Below are 21,570 nucleotides of genomic sequence, written 5' to 3' on the forward strand. Positions count from 1 at the left end.
GAGCATCACCAGGGATGAAACCCAGCGTCTGGTGATATCTATGCCTTCCAGACTTCAGGTTGTAATTGACGGCAAAGTATTTGCATCAAAGTACTAAAAAGTGAAAGTTTGATGTAGGATTGTTTAGCTTGTCCCATTACTTTTGGTCCCTTAAAAAGTGGGAGGCACATATAGAAACCATTGTAATTCCTACACCGTTCACCTGATTTGGAAGTAAATTCCCTCAAATTAAAGCTGAAAGTCTGCAGTTAAAGCACTTCTTGATAGTTTCATTTCAAATCCATTGTGGTGGTGTATAGAGCCCAAAATATGAGAATTGTGTCGATGTCCCAATAATTATGGACTTGACTGTACATAATAGTAAATACATTTTCGGTTTTCAGAATGAGATTAACCTGTGCAATAGTCATTTCTTAGGTGACCACAGACTCCTATACTTCTTATGGGAATAAAGGGCACATATGGTAAATCATAACAGTTCATGGTAATTTGGGCAATTTCCACGGTATTATACGGTGACTTTACTGTAAACGATGGGAGAGCCCCACTAGGAGAGCATGAAGACCACATTTCTAGCTCCTGCCTTCCTTATGGAACCAAGGAGGTAAATGCCCCACGTGGAAACTGTGCTCATCTAGACACAATACACCCCCCCACACACAAAAAAAACACAACACACAGAGTTCATAGAAGTAGCCATGTAAACAAATCCCTTTCTACAATCAACTGTTTCTTCTTTAACAATTTACACTGCCCAATTGACCTTAGTACTTTGTTTTTATAAATTTAAATTAAAAATGACTCTTTAATCATGACATATGAAGCAGCAATTCCGATATATGACCGTCCACTGATTTATGATGGAGGCCAGAATACTAACTAGATTAAAGAATAAAGCTGATAAAATTACGTTTAAGGGTTAAAATTTAGCAGTTTAAATTTTTGTTCATACACAACCATTACCAAAGTTTACTGTACTTGTGTTGACAAAACATTGTATTTCTCTAATGTTATTTCTTTCCCTCTGCCTAAGTTACCTTCCACATTAGAATAGGCATCCATTGCATTGTAAAATTACTAACCCACCTGGCAAAAGTGTGTGTGCGTGTGCGTGTGAGTGTGTGTGTGAGTGTGAGGTTAAGAGTAGAAAAGGCTTTTAATAATTTGCATTTGACAGGTCTTCTTGAACCAGGGTGGAAAAGCTCATAACTTAACAGAATCCACTGACTGGATGAGATTGGGTATGACTGAAAACCTGAGTATTCATCGTTTGATCCAAAAAAGCAGGAGCAGGTGGAAATGTGATAGCGTTCAGCGCAGCACCTGAAAAACTGAATCATTCCCGTTTGGCCATGCACATGGGAGGTGAAACTAATCATTCTGAGCAGATTACTGCACGTGTGGGCAGCGTTAATAAAAAAAATAAAAAATCCCACAACATTTTGTTGATTAAGTAATTCTAAGTATTTATGTTGTAGAGGTTTTTTGTTGTTATTTTTTAATGGTAAAACTAGACTCCAATATTTCCTGTTATACTTGGAAATATCCATTTTCTAAGGTCATCCTTTAGTATACACAAGCATATGACGAGCAAACATTTATATCAACATAAGATGTCACTGAACACAAGCTCATTAATATACATACCATGAGATATTGTCTGGCAAGACAGACTGACTCAATGGTGCCTTGGAGGTAGACTGTGGACTTCTTTAAAGGGTTATTGGGATCTGGGAAGTGGATCTGTGCACCTGTTCGTTGCATAATATGCTTGATGTTGCCACCGTTGCGGCCCATCATGAAGAGGTGATGCTGAGCAGCAATATCCAGTTGCGTACTGACAGGAATGGCGTTGGCCAGGCTACCGGCAAGATGCTCCAACAGCAGCGCTGTACCTTCCTATGGAAACATGAGCAGTGTGGTAAGACCATCATACCGGAACAGATTGAGACCAAGCTGTTTACAGGAGCCAAAGGAAAGGAGACATTTCCAACTATGTCAGATAAAAGGAGGAAGACAGATACTAGCGCAAATGAGTCATTTACTAATAATGGTGAACTGATCATTCTCATGAGTGTCCACATACAGGTCTATTTATTATAGGGTGCTGGTGTTAAGATGCTCTATTTATAACAGCTGCTTTGTACATCCTGAGTTCAGTGCAGCCCAGCGCAGGATTCTCCTGTTTTTGGCGTTAAGATTCGCCAGGTCTCTTTGCATGGGGAAGCCTATTTAACGAGGATCGATGGGGGTAAATTATGGTGATAAGGTATTGTATATCGCTGCTTTAAAAATCATCCCGATCGCCATCTATTGATAATTAGACATGTTAGTCTTTAAGTAAAAATAAATTTGTATGCATGTACTTAGGTGTGTTTGCACTGCTTTACTTTTTTTTTTTTTTTTTTTTTTAAGGCTTTTAGCAATAAAATGTGTTTTATAAACACCGTTTGTGATTTTCTTAAAGATCAAATATACAATTCGATGAAAACATGCAGAGGGATTTAATTGCATTTAGAGCAATGAGAGCTTCAACATCTGTTACATCTTTAGATAATTGCATAGCAAAAGACCAGGTTGAAGTACTGAGTAAACTATACAGTTTACATAGTATCTATTTTTTCACATATCCCAAAGAATATAACTGATGTATGTATTTATTGGAAGAGAAGGCATTAGAGCGTTTGTATTACCAAGTTAATTTGAAGGGGGGGGGGGGGGGGGGGAGATATAATCCAAAGTGAAAAGTCACTTGAGACCTCCCAGCAATTTTGGTGAATGCTAAATTTGAGCAGTGGGAAAATGAGAGAAGGAATTTTGTTTTAAGTAGGAGCAGTGTGTGGATCAGGAATGTATACAAGGTGTACAGCGCAACTGAAAACAATCTCTGGCTACATTTCACATGCATTAAACATATATATACACAAACAGTAATATCACGGTCACATACAGGATAGCCAAGCTAGGTGCTTTTATAACAGGTGTAACCAGTGGTCGAAGCAGACACATAGAAGTAGCGTTAGGACAAGTGTAAGGGGAAGGTAAGTGAATGGAATGTGGCGGTATAGCATACCACCGTACACGTGTGTGTGTGTGTGTGTGTGTGTGTGTGTGTGTGTGTGTGTGTGTGTGTGTGTGTGTGTGTGTGTGTGTGTGTGTGTGTGTGTGTGTGTGTGTGTGTGTGTGTGTGTGTATATATATATATATATATATATATATATATATATATATATATATATATATATATATATATATATATATATATATATATATATATATATATATATATATATAGATATTTCTCTCTTTCTGTAAGAGTCAGATATCAAAAAAGCTGTAGAGCAGGCCTGTCCAACCTGCGGCCCTCCAGGTGTTGTGAAACTACAAGCCCCAGCATGCTTTGCTGGTAGACAACCAGTTGATAGCTGGAAGGGCATGCTGGGACTTGTAGTTTCACAACATCTGGAGAGCCGCAGGTTGGACAGGCCTGCTGTAGAGGAAAAAAAATAAATAAATAAGCATCAGCCTTAAATACGTATCAGTCCTTGGTATATTTACTTCTGTATTTGTTTGAGAGGCATGTTGGTGTTAGTAGCTGAGGGGGAGTGCTGGCGCTATATTGCTATTTGGAGGCTTTCGGGGTACCTCGTGGCAAGTTATCTCTCAATTTAAAAACACATATATGTATGGCCCAAATATATGGGACTCACTGTTTAGAGTCAAACATACATTTGCAAATGTGTGCAACTAAGACTTTTGCATTTTTATGTACAAGTAGAAATGGCAGCTCCTTTGCTGGCTATAGCAGTGTGCTGGGGGATTTTTCTCTGTGTTTGTTTCTTTCAGGATAACCCCACTCTTTCAGGCACCTGCAATGAGCCTATAAATTGATTGAGCAATTTCCACTTCTGTATATATTTATCATATACAGTAGGGCAATTGGAGATGTTCATATGTGTTGTTGTGCAAAACATCTTTTCACTTACAACCTACATAAAGTAACACTCCCCTCCAGGAGATCCTATCGTTGAGGCTGCTGTCCCACCCTCTTCACTAGATGCGGGAGGATGGCGGACACTCCTGGAGAGTAGGCCAGTAGGACATTGCTATTGTGTTTTTGTTTGTTTTTTTAATAAATAAAAGCATCTTAGTCCATGAACATTCTTTTAACGGATGTGACCTTTACTAAATAAAAGGAACTGTGACATCATTGTGGTAGAGAATGGTAATATCTAAACGCCACCACTATGACTGATCTGCATATTTTTTTTTAAAAAACAAAACAAAACTACTGCAAATAAATTGGTGTTCTGGCACAGTAGGCCCAGGTACGGCACTTATAACCGTATGCTTGATTTCAGATGCAGCCTTATATGTCAAATACCCTGAAACTATAACGCACCCGTTACAAAATAAAGAAATGAGATTCTAATTTTTGGTGGAGGAAAGTTCCACTGAATCAGCATTTTAACATGACATAGCACTTAGCATCTTACGAATGCCAGAAGATTGATTTCATTTAAATGCTGATGCCGTGTGTAAGTTCCAAGCATCAGAACTGGAACACGGCTACGCATCAGTAGGAGACACAGAACTGAACTCACTATACCTTTCTGAAATTCTTCTTTCAGGATGAGCTGTTTCACAGCTGGAAAAACATAACCGTGATTGCAAAATGAGCCCAGCTGCTGACAGAGGGCCTAATCTGTAATGCAGGCTTGGCGCGTAGTACTCTACAAATGTGTAATAGAAAGTTACCTTAACAGCACTAGTGTTATTCTGGGACCCTCTTACAATAACCGTGGCACCATACACTCTAGAGCGCTGCTTGAAGGAGACGGTTATGTTGTACGTCTGGGAGATGTGCTGGATTGTGGGTGAGTTGGGGTCTGGGATGGGCTGCAGAATACCAGCTATGGGCAACTCAAACATCAACACCAAAGGCAGCAGCTCCTGCAGGAAGAGAGGGACACCGTCACTATAACAAATGTATTTACATTCTTACATTACACACGTGAGAAAAAAAAAATGTGGAAAATGAGGAAGCAAAACTTTCTGTCGTGGAAAGGTTATTTACAAGTGGACATTTGCCCATAAAAAGTGGTACTGCAGATGGAGGCTGTCATCTTGGATGAATTAGCTGCCTCAATCCATTATATCAATAGACATTACCATCCCCTACAGGAGGCCTGGCCAACCTGCAGCTCTCCAGTGTTGTAAAACTACAAGTCCCAGCATACCTTGCAGGCCATCTGCTGGTAAAGCATGCTGGGGCATGTAGTTTGACATCAGGAGAGCCACAGGTTGGCCTGGCACCTCCGGTATCACCCTCTCAGTACGTGTCCATGGGTCATAGAACTTTTCTGTGCTGGATTTAAGTGACTGAAGGAATGCGGGATTTTATTTTGCAAAAGCAACATTTGATTGTAGACCTTTATTTAAAGAGGATTACATTGCCACATACTGTGTAACAAGGAAGCAGCACTTTTAATCATCCGATTTAAAAACCATTGTAAACATTTTAATGCGTTTACCAAGAACTAAAATTCAGACACTGCACCTTCGGTTCGACAGCAATTTGAACCCCAATGTCAGCTGTTTTTGACTTTACAGAATTTACTGTTCCCATGATGTCAAAATCATCATTCGTTACAATGATGTGTAAAATGATCAGCTATTCAGCAGAAAAAAAAAAAAGGGTGATCAACATTTTATTATCAATATATAGAAATTCTGAAGAGAAAAAGATGGATATGTTTTAAACATATCCATCTTTTTCTCTTCAGAAAAAGGACACACTTATTGGTAAATATATTATAAAGTCCAGAATGATAAAGCAAACCTCTGCTCCCTTCCCTATGAGGTGTGACCAATATGCTCTGGTTCTTCGTCATAAAATGTGCTGAATGTCACCAAACAAGATTTCTTCCTCTGTGCATGCTGTCAATTTTGGAAAGTATACAGCAACACTACACACATCATGTCGGATGGAGTTAAGTAGCACTAATGTGTGAAAATCAGTGACAACAAAATGCATACACACTCGCTAACAGGGCACACCAGACTTTCAGAGAGAAGGCTTTCAAGTCCGTTTTATTGTTGCCGAAGTAACTGAATGAGTGTGGTGTGTACAAAGTGTCTGAGCAATTTTACATGGGACATAAATGCCAGCTCTAAAAAAAATAAACTTTCATTGCCTGCGTATATACTTCAGCATTCATCTGGCGATCAGTAATAAGTGATGAATGGAATAACTGCATGCGAAAAGGTGGTTTTGTTTGGACTATAAAATCATAAAATGTTTGGATGACTGATGAGCTTAAAAACCACAAAGCAATGAGGAAAACCTGAAATATGTCAATGAAACATCCAAACCATTTTATAAGAGTGTTGCCAAGACAGCACAATGGTATTCATCCAAAAAAGTCTAATCAGATGTTACAGGGCATAGAACAGACAACAGTTGATAATCCGACTGCTGTAGAATTTAAGAAATTGTAAACAGCAAAAAACAAAAACATATCTAATCTTACCTGCAAATTTGTTACAAATAAGTTCTCAATCAAAATCACTAAATCCCAGCTCCTGTTAAAGGTTTGTGGATGATGTACAACAATTTTTGTTGTATGCAAGTGCAGTCTTAGGGTGGGTACACACTACAGATTATCGGGCCAATCACATGATAAATGGCCATCTGCCCCCGATGTCGCATAAGGGTGTACGCTCCAAAGCACATTGCATCGTTTGATTTGCCAGCAGTTTAGGAAGTTTTCCATAGAGTTTACAGAATCAGGATATTTTCAGCTGATGGTCATGACTGATGAAGAGCACAGATCTGAGTGTAAATGTTTAAAAAAATATATAGTGTGTACACATGGATTGACATGTTGATTGGGACTTTGTCGTTTGTAAAATCATTACAAACAACTTCTCTCGATGTGATCTTAGTGTGTACCCAGCCTTACAATGTAACTTCAGGACACTGCTATCATGCATATACAATCATTGCATTTTCTAGTGTTTTATTTTTGCAACAATACTCGGGTACCCATGCCTAATTCCTGGATAAAAAGTTGAGATGTTTACTTGTGTTGTCTCCTTTAAACAGGACGTTGGAAATTTCTGTACAGAATGGATTATCCAAAAGGCAACCAAAGCAAGTACCTACATTGGTGATGGGGAACACTTGTTATACTTACTCTTATTCGTACTCTGGCAGACTCTACACCTGCAGGTTGTCCTGCAATAGATACCTGCAAGACAATATTGACATTGCCATTACTATTGGCTTATGACAAAATTAACACTGTGTGTTTGAGAATTTGGACTGTGAGCTCCGCTGGGGCACAGACTGAACTGAATGAGCAAATATTCTCAGTAAAGCACTGTGTAATAAGTTGGCTCTATATACTTACAGCATATCACCCTCTGCCAATCAATCAAGCAATTATTAAAGTATTTTCACTACATTTCTCAGGAATCCATCTACCTCCTGCAGACTTAGTCTACATATAAAACCATTGGGGCAAATGGTTGTGGCAAAGAAAAATTGAATAACTAAAAAGGATTAGCACTTTCAAGAACAATGCAATCCTTCGCAAAATAATTTCAGCTATAAATAAAATACAGTAGTGTTCAAAATCCATCTGTATCATTAAATTAGTTATCAGTGATCTACTAATTACCATGCAGACATGATACACTGATGGCACTGCTGAGTATGTGCTATAGGCAGGTGCAGGAGGGGAGAGCACAATCACTGCTACAATATACTATAAAACACATACAAACTGGTAAAGTGATAGAAAAGGGTCATCTGTGGAGAAAACTAATGATGACAACACAGTCACAAGGTGCAAATCTGCACAATACCCCATTGCTTTTATGGTTTTACTTGGACAAGAGAGCCGATTGGTATGATTTGACTGCAAAATTGCACCTTTGAACAAGAACAATGTTATTTACTGTCCTTGTGAACACGAACACTCCTAGAAAATTTCATGCCGTGCCCCCTATATGAATTTATACTCAAATTTGCAAACCATTTGTTTTCTAACTTCTCTGGAAATCTTCAGAAAAGATACTCAAACCTATGGTTTTTAACCTACCCTTATGGTCACATAATCTGGATATATTTTGACTAATTAGATCCTCACATTTGCAATTCTTGAGAGTCCCATTCAGGCTTTTTATATTTTATTTTATTTATTTAACATGAACTCTGTTAGCAAATGTGTCAAACAGCAAATCTAAAATTCGATCACATAGTGTCTTGGGAACCTCTCACTCATCAATAGGTTTATCATTTTTGGAGAGAGAGAGAACCCAACCTCTGTTTCTTTGTGAGCTGACTAATGAGAAAGGAACAGTAAAGAGACCACACCTTGGTCTGGGACAGACCCATCTTGCACATGGGAGAAATTAATCTTTTGCTATTTTCTTAAATTGCTATATAAAGTGGTTATTGTGTATGCAAACTGTGAGAACTTTTCTGTTTTATATAATAACATGTTCGGCTTAGCAAAAAAAAAAGAAAAAGAAAAACCGCCATTATCGGAATAAAACAAAACTAAAAACTGTCTGACACTGCGACAACCATTAATCTGTGGTTAAGTATTCATGCTACAAATGTCTGTGGGTTTGAAGCATGTTAAACTATAGTTAGACCAGCAGACTACTGGCAGGGAACAGCAAGGATTATAGAATTCATGAAATCCAACTAGTCATAATAATTGTTGTTGTAGTAAATGGGAAAGTGATCATTTCCTTACTTACCACCGATTTGAATATATTTTCACATACAATTAGAACATGAAGTAAAATAACGCTGGCAGCCTCTAACGCTACTTTATTATGGCAAAATGATCTATACTGTACAGTTGGGCAAACACCATTTATAAAATAACGCAATGTGAAATACTATGGTTAGAACTTAAAAATAAATAAGTTCATTGCTTATATTAAATTTGTGAAAGTTTACCTATAGTAAGCAGCAATAAAATACTCATATTCTAAAAGAACAAGATAAGTCACCTTAAAGTTCAATACATTGCATATCCTGCTTAATAGGATACTTTTGCCACTATCAAGATCCTGGGTGACTTGTAATATCCTTATATATAGCAGAGGGTGCATTATTCTATATATATGTTGCTCTGCAACATTGGGTGTTTATTTTTACCCCCCACTGGGACCGATATTTAGGCATTTACATTGATCCATTGATGCCTGGAGTGAAGAAACCGGTGGTGTGAATATAAGTAACCATCACCTACACACATTCATTACAATTATTTCTTTAGCTAGGGCCTAAAGAGAGTGCATTTGTTTCTAAAGTATACGATTAGTTATTGTTCCTATGACTGAGGAAGTTCAATACCTACGTATAACCTGCAGTAGTCCTATTGGGAACTCCTGTCTCTGAAAAGCATTTGGTTGCGGATTAAAAACGTAATTGATTTATTAATAAATTGCAAAACGCGTGCAATCACCCAGCAGAAAGAAAAAAAAAAGACAAAAAAAATAGCATTTGCGCATCCTAGGGGAAAATGAAAATCACTGAAACAGTGGCAAAAAAAATTCTAAGAATTGTGTAGTTTGGCATATGACATTTAATTCCTGTGTCTTCAGGCTCCTGTGTGCTGTTCGCTCAGTCCACTAGGAGCCTGAAGCCTCCAATGGTCCAGAGGTCTCCTGTATACTAGTCCCATATTCTTGTATGTGTACTTTCCCATGCATTGAAAGGACTCCTGTATTAGGGGTATCAACAATACAGTTGCCAGCTTTAATTAGCTGAGCAGGACAAGTACCAAGCGACCAATGGGAGACTGAAGGCTCCATAGACGCTACAAGTTGGGCTAACAGAGCATCGCGGGTAAGTAGCGCACGGGACTTATAAGTCAACATGGTGAACTGTACCCAGTGCTAGATGTAAAGCTTTGCGAGACACAAATTATTGGACTTGTCGGTCACCTGTTTATGAAGTGACTGTATCCTAGCAGATAGTAACTAAGGTTATAGAGGAGAAATACCTGGTTACTCTTCTCTGCCTGATTATTTCTGTTGGAGTCTGGAAAATGTATGTGACAACCGGTCTCCTCCATTACTTTCTTGATGTTATTGCCCCCTTTACCAATAACATGCGAGTGCTCTGTGTGGGAGACGTCCATCTTCAATGTCACCCGGTTACTCTAGAAGTAAATAAGCAGCATACTGAATGTCAGAAAGAAATAAAACTTACATTTCTATCGCTCAGCAATGAAAATGACAAACCATACATTTATGTATGAAACGGTTTTCAGCCCCCCCCCCCCCCCTCCTCTCCTTCCTACTTTCTTGTATACCTCTCCAGCAATCTTTTAAATGAAAGCGGAGGGAAGATTTCTAAATTAATCTATATCAATTTTTCCAATTATAAGTCAGTCACATGTAACCACTTTTATTTTTAGTAAAAAGATTTATCTACATAAAGCCACACAGATACATTCCACAAATGAAACTTCCCAAACAGATTACAGCTGAAATCAGTAAAGATAAAGGGAAAAATAAAATCAGTGTACACAGTATATCCAGTAAAGTGGACATGCATAAAACGTGTCAAACAACTAAATCTGAGCCAGATACAAACGCTCCCAAACTAAAGACAAGTGCACTCAACAGTTAAAATAAAATGTAGGGGGGTATATTCACTATATATACTTCTTTAGACAAATTAGAGAACGGTCGCTCTGTAATAATATAAGTATTCAACAAATGGAAATTTTCACAGTTACCAAAAATGTTCATATTATCCTATAGATTCACACTCTACAAAACCAAACTATGCATAACAAGGAAACAAATATTCTGCTGCCACTCAAACATCTTTTCTACCATTGGATAAACGGTTTACAACATTTGAATGCCCGGAAGCAATAGAGAGACCCAGATAATGAAAGGTAGTTTCCGTCAGTCTCTGAGAACCTCTAACACCTACTGAATAACATTATTTGAATAGGTCCTGAACCACACCTATGATAATAGTACAGACATATTTTTTAGCTTTCATTGTGAGAAATGTAGAGAGCACCATCCCGCATCATTCATGGTTCTGTATTCCGTAGCAGTGCTGGGGAACCCTGCTCCTTCCACTAACTCTCAGTCTTTTACGTTTTGCTACCTCAGCCTTGTCTTTATTAAGAAGATCATAGTAAGTGGATGGTCACTGTATCCCATAAGTTCAGGACACATCTGTTGCTGCCATGAACAATCCGACCATCTGGCTACAGATTTTTCTACTGCAGCCGCAAACTGAGGACATCCCGGATGAACAGAAGCTAAACACCAAATACAATAAGATGCTGAGTTAAAAGCACCTTAAAAACAAAGCAAATTGTAGATTTTCTTCCAAATAAAAATGGTTTTCAGAGTCAATGGCTATTTACACAATCATTAGGGAGACACATTTAAAGGTTTAAGTTTCAAAAATGATAGTACACTGCACGTAATCAAAATTACATATGAAATCACACACAGGTTTTGTAATATGTTGGTAATTCATTTAAATTTTACCTAGGTGGTAGTGCAGCTTTAAATATTAACAAAGGTGCCCTTGCCCATAACCAGGCCATCAGAGGTATCTACATACCACCGTTTTGCCTGGGGCTCTGCCAGTTCTGCAATACAAGAGGACCCAACAAGCGGGACAAATGGCTGCATGCAGCAGCCCTGGGGCACTGGGCACCTTTAGTAAAATATTGCATAAGGTAGTAGTGCAGATTTAACATGGGAAACAACTGAAGCATAATGTACATTTACTGTGCCGTATAGGAAGTGCAGTAACACAGAAGAGGTCAGCATATCATGAACCATCTATATTTAAGCTAAAACTCATAGTACATCTTACCAAACGGTTCTATGCCCAACAAGGATAGACAGACCTCAATCTGAATAAACCGTTTACAAGTGTATAAATAGTGGTACAAAAACGTGAAAGGCACCTAGAAATAACACTTGAGAGGACAGCCTTGGCAAATATTGTAGACGTTTATCAGATATACACTTGGAAGAGCAGATTTCAAAATGCTGCACAGAACAAATCAACAATCCTGCCAACTTTTCAAGCAAAATATTTCCAGAATTCCCCGGATGTATATTCCCAAGTAAGCATGTAAGGGTTGGCAGAGGCCTCGTGTATTGTATTTGAGAACTAGTGTCCTGGCAGTCCCCCTATTGTCATTACTCATCAGAATGGAACTGTAAATGGAAAAATGTTAATAAAATGCAGTGCTTACTTACATAGGCTCACAGCGCCATCAAGTTCTTATCTTGGTTGATGGTTTGAAGACAACAAACAGAGTATCTACAGTGACATCAAGATGTATGGGAAAAAAATAAAGCATGGGAGCCCCTGCTATAAAGGAGGTTTAGAAGATATCTAGAATTCATAGTGCAAACTTAAAACTGCCGTTACCTGTGATGAAACGTAAAACAATGAAAAAATAAAATGAAAACCTTTCTAAAAACAGTCATTAAAATTAGCTTTTCAAAGAAGGTACATGAAGCGCAATAATCTTTTTGAAATATTTAAATAATTTACCTTTGTATCCAAAACAGACATTATCCTTTCCTTGGCTTCCTTCACATTTTCTTTTTTGCCAGATACTTTGATGTGTGGATCTGCAAAAAGAATTAAAAAAAAAAAAATACATTGAGAAAAGTCTGAACTGCTGGACCGGTAAATGTAGGAGCTGTGTACAGAACTTTATAAAAACAGACATCTGATATTAACCTATCCAGGAGAGAAACCGCGCTTTACCTGGCCCCAAAGCAAAATGGTTAGAGGCCTCCTGGTTCCCGGCTCTACTCTGAAAGATCAGAGGGGGGGCCTTATGAACATGCCCAGTCTGGTGCAGAAGCGGGACCTTGCATGCTCAGAAGAGGACTCCCCATCATAACTGCACCCACGGTGGTTCCGCCACTGCCCCTATCATAATGGCATTACCAGAAATTAATTTTGCCTGATATCAACAAAATAGACAATTACAGTACTTACTGTATTAAGTAAAACTTACAGGAGGGAATTTACAAATCAATAAAGCTGTATTAAGGTGAGGAAGCAATTTAATCCAACCAGTCATCTAAATTATACAAGACAAGTTTTCTTGCCATGCTGTTTTCCCACAAAGTCTAAAATTAGAGGGGAATATGAAAATATTCTGCAAATTAGGTAAAAGCATCAACTTGCAGTGTATAATAATGTGTCTTTTTACCAAAAAAAATTAATTATTTTATATTCTCTATGATATGTTCCTTACGGATATAGAATGTAGAAGTACACATTAACGTATTTTTCACCGCACACAACCCAGAAGGACTAATCATGTTCTTCCATACACATAATAATGGTTTCACTTTTCTATTCACTAATGACAACACTTTAACATTATTAATGCACTTTATTCAAGCCCCAAAAAATCAAAAATCAAAAAACTAAAAAATTAAAAAATCAAAAAATTACAAAAAAATTGTAAAATTATAAACATATTTACATCGCACAATCCCTTTATTTACATTTTATTTATTTACTCTTCATATAGATACAAACAATACTTCCATAAAGGAAATTAATAAGGGTATTTGAATCCCTAACATTAAACATTTCAAGGGATATTCATATAATAATCACTAATAAAGTCTAATCACTGCTGCTCCCAGTCTCTATAGCAGGTTTCCATAGTAGTGTCTAATCGAAATAGCAAAATCACGACATGTCTCCGTGTATAAATATAAAAAAACCACTTATATGGTTATGGTTTACTTACTTACCTGCTAATAACTTATTCTGTCTATATTATCATATGAATGAACATCAACTCGGAAATCTAACTTCTAGATAAGTATTTTATTTCCTTTGTCTTCCCTCCAATAATAAGAAACCTCCTAAAGTATCACAATACCTATAGGGTAGCCTATCTGTCAATCAAACCCACGAGGGTTTCTGAATGACAGCGTATAACCCATTTTTGGATCTAACCTGATGATTGGTTCCTCGATTTCTAACCACACCCACATTAACGGGTATATAAGAGCTGTCAAATCTGGGATTCATTCTGCCTTGAAAAAGCCAGTGAGCGAAACGCGCGTCGGCGTTGTGTCTCACCTTTCTTTAATCTATGCTATGTACCTTAAGGATCGCTTCCCAGTTTATTTTAGGTAGGGAAACTTCACAAAATCCCGCGAATCCTGTACTTAGATTTAGGCTGAAACATAGGAGGTTAATAAAGCTATCACAATTTAGCGCTACAAGTTCCTGTATGAGAGGGACTCTCGCTAGGAGTCTTTCTCAGACTTCCAAGCTATGAGTCTGCACTAGACTCTTAAGCTGTAAGAATATCTTTCACAAGCTCCATAGGAGAAGCTTATTTGTGATACTAATGTTAGCTTATCCTTAGCCCAAGATCGGGTGACATTGTAGTTAGAATAAGCTTACCTAACCACCATTATTATCATAGGTGTTTTGGATAACAATACATTTAGCCCATTTTCATTATCTTGCTTATAAATATAAGTGTTACATAGCTGTTAATTAGTGCCATTTAAGCCTGTTATTTCATATATACACAATAGGATTAAGGTGAGACTTTGCAAAAAAATTTTTTTTTTTGCATTTTAATCACTATTCACACCTTTTAACCACTCCTTTTAATTATTTCGCTCAATTTTGTCCATTTTAATCAATCTAATAAAAGTTAAATATTAATGAGTATTCACGGAGTGCCTCAACTCACACTGTCTTTTCTTTCTCTGTAATAAAGTGTATAATAAGTATTGTGAAAACGGAAATTCTATTCGCTAACAAAAAAATAAATTGCAGCAAATAGAAGACTAAAAACGTATAAATATGGAATTATGTAAAACTGCAACATTAAGGAGTCATCTTACAGCAAGTTTTCAGTACGGACTCCTAACTCTGGACATCTTCCTTTATGCTGCTTATACGGAAAATCCTACAGCTGAGCGACATTGCGTGGATATTTAAGGTGCTGGATGACTGAAAGGATTCTTACATGTATAAAAATGATATGAACCCAGTAAACATTTGTCCCACCTACAAGAAAGTTCTCTAAATCAAAATAAAATGTGTTGTAAGCACATAAAACATATTTATCCTATATAGAAATATATGTCCATTAATATTTTGAACTGCATTTAAATATGTGCCATTAACTTGTCAACAAGGGGAGACATCACTTACAAATAAGGAATGTCTTGCATGATACTAACCCTGGAAGTGCTCCATTGTTCCAATGTGAACTCCCACCGCCCAAATCCATAACAGACTGTTCACATAATTCAGTGTATGGCATGACCACAACATGATGCCATATGGAAAAATATACAAATGGGATTTGGAATAGTCATTTGGAATGTCTGCATTGGTATTGACTGTTTTAAACTCACTTAACTCTGCGTACTATACGACACAGATGCATACTTAAAAGCAAAAAAAAGGTATTAAAGTTTTGTTTATTTACAAATGTATTAATTTGTTAATCTAAATATCAATGTACTGTAGGACTAGACCAAAACTGGGATCAACTGAGATCAATAAAAAAGTAGTTACTTTTATTTTACACTGAAAAATAGGTGGGCAAATATCAGAACTGATCATGTGCAAAGAATTACGAGAAGACTTGAAATTGGTATGCAGAACAAATTTATTTTGCTCATTTCAATAGTGCAGAGCCATTAAATGGCATAAAAAGTAATAGGCTAGAATGAAACATCCTTTGTTTAAGACATTCTTTTCTGCTAATGAAAAGCAGAAGCAGAATTTTTAAATGTCAAGAATTTATAATGTGAATTATTCATCAAATGGGCTTATAACGCAGGTTCTAAAATTCCTGGGTGTATTCTTTATGTAACTGGCCCTTTTAAGTAGTCCAGTACGTATTGGGAACTTGTACAAAAGGGACCAGCTATTTCAACTTGAGTTTGAAGTTCTAAGATCGCATTTGCCAGGCGAGGCTTACAAGAATGTATAGACGTTTCACACATGTCGGCTAAGATTCAAAGGCTTAGTTAAAGGTAAATCACTTAAAATGTCAAAACACAAGAAATATTTATAAATGCTTAGAAACTTAATGTATGTTCTATTTCAAGGAATTTATTTAGTGTGTTTAATGCCATGTATCATGTACATTCTTAAATAAACAGTGGTAACACCTTTGGAAACTGTTCCAGTGATATTCTACATTGCTACAGATAATCAGCCAGAACTTATTTAAAGAGGAAAATTTAGACCATTGTTTGGAGAAAGTTATAGCTTGCATTCATCCATTCTTATATACAAACTTGGACAAGTTTCTTTAAAAGTTTGGATTCATGGCCAAACAGTAGAAGCCAGCAATATTGTAAATACCCTACTGAGCTGTACATAAACTTTTCAGGGTGGGACAATTGGAATTGGCAGATTAAAAATGTCCAGCACGTACATTTCGTAAATTATGCTAGATCAAATGGGCAGCATATTAGACAAAAAAGTCATATTATATCTGTGAGGACCGCACATCCTGGTGGGTTCTTTGAAACTCACATAGGCAGATGACTGCAACCAAATCGCAGTCTATTTAGCAGTTGGCAATACAGGCGGGTAGATAAACATTTACCAGGCAGATGAATCATGACAAGCACAGTGTACACGTGATGGAAGCACAATTCCTAGTCACTAATACATGCCAAAGGTTATATACCCTTTGTTATTCCAACGGTGATGGAGCTAATGAGAGATGGCGGGGTGATTAGGGCGGTAGCCAGCTTGTGGTAGATAGGAATGCATTATCCTGGGGTGTCCTCCCCATGGGGGCCCTCCCCAGACCTCTCCCAGGCTCAGGGGAGGGCTGGCAAATATTAGCAGGGGGAGGGGGGGGGGGCGAGACTACTCTACAGCCTATTGAGAACATTTTAAAGGGAAAAAATGCAGATGGCCCAAAGACCCAGCCCAAGGTAGCCCACTATGGTACCAGGCCATGGGGCATAAGCACCCAGCCTGCCCCTGCCCAGGGGGCAGATGGCCCCCAGCCCAGCCTGCCTCTGCCCAGGGGGCAGATGGCCCCCAGCCCAGCCTGCCCCTGCCCAGGGGGCAGATGGCCCCCAGCCCAGCCTGCCCCTGCCCAGGGGGCAGATGGCCCCCAGCCCAGACTGTCCCTCCACAGGGGGCAGATGGCCCCCAGCCCAGCCTGTCCCTCCACAGGGGGCAGATGGCCCCCAGCCCAGCCTGTCCCTCCACAGGGTATTATAGAATGACCTTCTTGGCCAGATCGCAAGTTTGACGATAATTTATTTGTAAATTGTTTAGCCCAGACATCTTGTTCTGTGTTATACTTGAATAATTACTCCACCTGAATAAATCTGTGTAATGTATAACTAGTATAAATATGCATGAAATATAATAACGTATGTTACCAAATGTACACAAAAACACTAATTACAATCAACTGTAAAACAGCGAGATGAGGACAGTTCAGTAAGAAAAAAGGGGCGATGGATCGGCCTTATGCTTTAGTTGGATGAGTCCAAAACTCGCACAGCATGGTTTTCACAATATCCAACCAGTGTGCGCCACTAAAAAGGCGACACCAACATATCCATTAAACATTACACTGTGTACCTCTCTGTCTAGTGCATCCGCCTGAAGTTAGCTCAGTAGAACTTTGTTACAACAGCCAGATACACAGGTTGGTACAGGAAACCTCAGTCATGTAGTCACTCGAGTTCCAGGTAAATTCAGAACTGCAAGTTTGGTGCTATAACAGTTAAGCATTTTATCATGCTGAATGCGGTCTTTGGAAAAGCTAAATGGCGGAACAAGTTCTAGTCGTCAAGGACCAGAACCCACTTCTGGTCAATAGGAGGTGGAAGCACTTCCTTTGCTGTTTTAAGCCAAAGACAGGAATTCAATTGGCCGTAAGGTTCCGAGATGTGAGGGAAATTGAGTGGATATATCAGTACCGTATTGGCGGTAATATCCGGCAGCACCTCGCAACCAGTTGAATTCCCAACAAAGTGTCTCAGTTGCCTGTCACAGACTACTACAATATTACAATACAGTAAGGAGCAGAGCGCACCAGGGGACAATTACCCAGGAAGATGTAGCTTGAAGTGAGAGCAATCTGGATAGTCACCACATTTAATGATCAATGATGACAGTGGTGTAGTTTGGAACTACAGCCTTACGAAATTCACTGTATTTTAGAAAAAAAAAAAAGGTTTTGCGGAATTAAATGTAAACACACCACAACTCACAAATTTACAGAATAGACACTTCTAAAAACATATTCCATTCATTCATGAAATAACCATACATTGCTAGATTAAGTATCACATATCTCAATTTCTATATAAGATAAGGTTAATCACTTGATCAAAAACAAACCAATGCGATCAACTGTAACACATTTATATTCATTTGTGAAACAGCGTCTAGAAACAATTAACCCCACAAAACTAGGAAAAGTACTTTATTTAGAACAAACAGAAGCACACACACACACACAACTGTGCAGTATAACATTCCAAAAGGTCAAAGACAGACAATATAAAAGAAAGGTGTATGAACCTTGCTAAACTTTTATATACATAAACATAGGACACAGTAATAGCCACAAACCACAAGATCATCAGATTTTAAAAAGGTATAAATTAGGATTGAAACAGACTATAGAGATTTATCCATATTGAGGTGATAAATATAAAAGAAAAAAAAAAAAAAAAAAAGGAGCGCTCAGGGTATGATATAATCCAATTTTTCATGAAGTGGAAAGAAGATATGAATAATTAAGGCTACCAGTAGCCTAAAGGCGTCAGAGTCACAAAACGGCGATGGATGAACCAAGCGTTGGACTCTTGTAATATATTGAACAGGTAACTTGTCAGTTCTGTCATAAATGGCAGCTACTATAATTGTGGGACACTGTTGTATCATTGGCACAGACATGGTAAGGGTATGCATGCTATCAGCAAACAAAGAAAACAAAAGTTGCATTAATCCCAACTCCCGTGAGAGCCATCTTCTTAATTTGCCCAAACTGTAAAACATTGTAACCCATTATCGACATATCCAAACAGCACAGCAGACCAACAGTAATGTGAGCTATAATTGGAAAATATAAAGCACTTCACTGCTTATTCTATTATCCCTTGTTAGACACCAGGTATAGACTGTGCATTTGCTAGCATTACATTTTACTTTCAAAGCAAGAACTAGAAGCCTATTACACTCTTCTACAATAGAACAGAATTATTCAAGACAGTGCATTAGGTCGCTATGACAAAGGTGATGGCAGCTAACCTACTTCTCTTCCTAAAGACAAATTTACATTGCAATGGTTTGCCATGTAAATAAAAGTATATCTTCAATTCTGTTGTTCTCAAAAGGATCACCATTGTTAAAGTCATCGTATTATTGTGGTAGTCTTAAATGCTACATTTAAAAGGAAGACAGTCATTGTTTATATAGCGCCCCTAATTCTGCAGCGCTGTACAGAGAACTGTACAGCGCTGAACTCCCAACTCCCCATTGGAGCTTACAGTCTAAATTCCTTAACATATACACACAGACCGAGAGATGGAGAGTAGGGTCAAATAGCAGCCAATTAACCTACTAGTATGTTTTTGGAGTGTGGGATGAAACCGGAGCACCCAGAGGAAACCCACGCAAACACAGAAAGAACAGACAAACTCCACACAGATAAGGCCATGGTCGGGAATTGAACTCATGACCCCAGTGCTGTGAGGCAGAAGTGCTAACCACTGAGCCACCGTGCTGCCCCATCACCTATTGCTCCATTCATTAAAGAAACCTATTACAATCAAACTTAATATACTTTGCCAATTCAAACTTTGATCAAAGTGACCATTTAAATTAGATTAAAAAATCAATATATAACAGTAAATGTAGATTGAATGCAAATGACCTTTGCATTATTAAATAACCGTACATGTTTGCAATCTCTCATATTTAGAATTGCCAGCATCCCCAAACAGAAAAGCTACATTGCAAATACCTTATGGTTAGACAGCCATACTTGTAAAAGTTACAAAATATTCTTCCAGGTCACCACGCAGTATTGTAAGTTAACAAATAAAAATATAGGGTGGAATCAATCATGTTTGGAGACAACATTAAAAGAATAGTTTACTTATAAGGCAAAATTCTTAATCACAGATGGAATGTTTGACATTGGTGTGTCCAGACTACTATCCTACAGACTAATGACCTTCCCTAGATTAAAGCGGGTTGGAAACTTGCCAGTGTGTTTTACAGTTACACCAGACCATATTCCATTCTGACTTTTTCAACTTTTCCTAAAAGCAAACAAAATTTAGCATCAATCTTCATGAACTTTACTGGCTTTTAAAAAAAGGCATAATATTTTATGTTATAAAAGCTAAATAATTGCACTTTGTATAGCACTTCAAACGTCATTATAGCAAACACCCAAATGGATCTGGCGTTTCTCTAAAAAGACTAATCAACCTCATTGCAAGGAGTACGGAGTGAAACATTTGAAAAGGAAATTGTAATGTACAGTCTATCAGATGTGCATGTACAGTCTTATCTCATAAACAATAGGCAGCAATGGTTGGTACAGGTAAACACATAGAACATCCCAAGCTACTGGCAATATCCTGCACTGATGTCTATTAAAGTGATATAAATAGGTAAACAAAGATACAATGCTGCGGACTGGCCTCTGGCTTGTGATGGGAGCATCCAATGGAGGAGATTTTACATTAATTTCCGAGTACACAGAATAGTTTGAAGGAGACAAAGGAACAAGGGTAGATATAAGAAATGTTTAGCTTTGTTTTCTTCTAAAAGTATTTATGACTCCAGACTAAGGCCTATAAGTAGGGCGGCCCAAGTGGAGGCGGTAGTCTGAATATGCTCTAATGTGTTTGGGTGACCCCCTTCCCCACCCATCTTTCCCCAACAGGCTCTACTTTATTATGTTATTTATTTTACTTCCCTCTTGCACAAGTTCCCTTCTTCTCAATTAGATTCCCTACGTCATGCCTCCAGAACAGATGTGAAGGCACTCTGCGGTAACATTACTGATCTTTCTTTGCACCCACCTAGTAGTGGGTGGGACAACCTGTCATGTTCAAGCCCCGTAGTACCCGTAAATGCGGGCACCTGGGTATCGCTAGGATGGTGGCTAAACACATGGAAATGAAATCCCCCCTTAGAATTGTAAGCTCCTATTAGGAAAGACCACACTCACCGTTTCAAGCTATGTTCCCATTATGTAACCAATGCTTGCTTTAATTCCCTTCACTGTACAACGCTTTGACTCTGTGGTGCTTAACAAAAAAAAGCCAGTAACAGCATACAAGAATTTACAGCTCCTGTAGAATACAAACTATGTTATCTAGACAAAGTAATCGGCTATAAAAATATAAAAATTAGTGAGTAAAATAAAAAAAAAATAAAAAATGATAAAATAAAAGGTTTCCTTCAGCTCCATTACCAGAATAAATAATGAGCACGGGGAGACAACTGGAATTTATACCCTTTTTTGGCTATAA

At 38.0% G+C, this 21,570-nt stretch overlaps 1 protein-coding gene across 2 annotated transcripts in view; it reads right to left on the minus strand.

Moving 5' to 3' along the window:
• Positions 1 to 21,570, minus strand: part of BICC1 (BicC family RNA binding protein 1) — a 166,217-nt gene that overhangs the window by 23,926 nt on the left and 120,721 nt on the right. For both annotated transcript variants that reach the window (XM_075216368.1, XM_075216367.1), the window contains exons 4-8: positions 12,578 to 12,657; positions 10,032 to 10,190; positions 7,200 to 7,253; positions 4,759 to 4,953; positions 1,648 to 1,899 (exon numbers count right to left, since the gene is read on the minus strand). In XM_075216368.1, coding sequence (XP_075072469.1) covers positions 1,648 to 1,899; positions 4,759 to 4,953; positions 7,200 to 7,253; positions 10,032 to 10,190; positions 12,578 to 12,657 — 740 coding nt within the window. The remainder of the gene's footprint in view (positions 1 to 1,647; positions 1,900 to 4,758; positions 4,954 to 7,199; positions 7,254 to 10,031; positions 10,191 to 12,577; positions 12,658 to 21,570) is intronic.

The sequence above is a fragment of the Mixophyes fleayi genome, chromosome 6 (genome assembly GCF_038048845.1).
Source record: "Mixophyes fleayi isolate aMixFle1 chromosome 6, aMixFle1.hap1, whole genome shotgun sequence".
Taxonomy (NCBI): Eukaryota; Metazoa; Chordata; class Amphibia; order Anura; family Limnodynastidae; genus Mixophyes; species Mixophyes fleayi.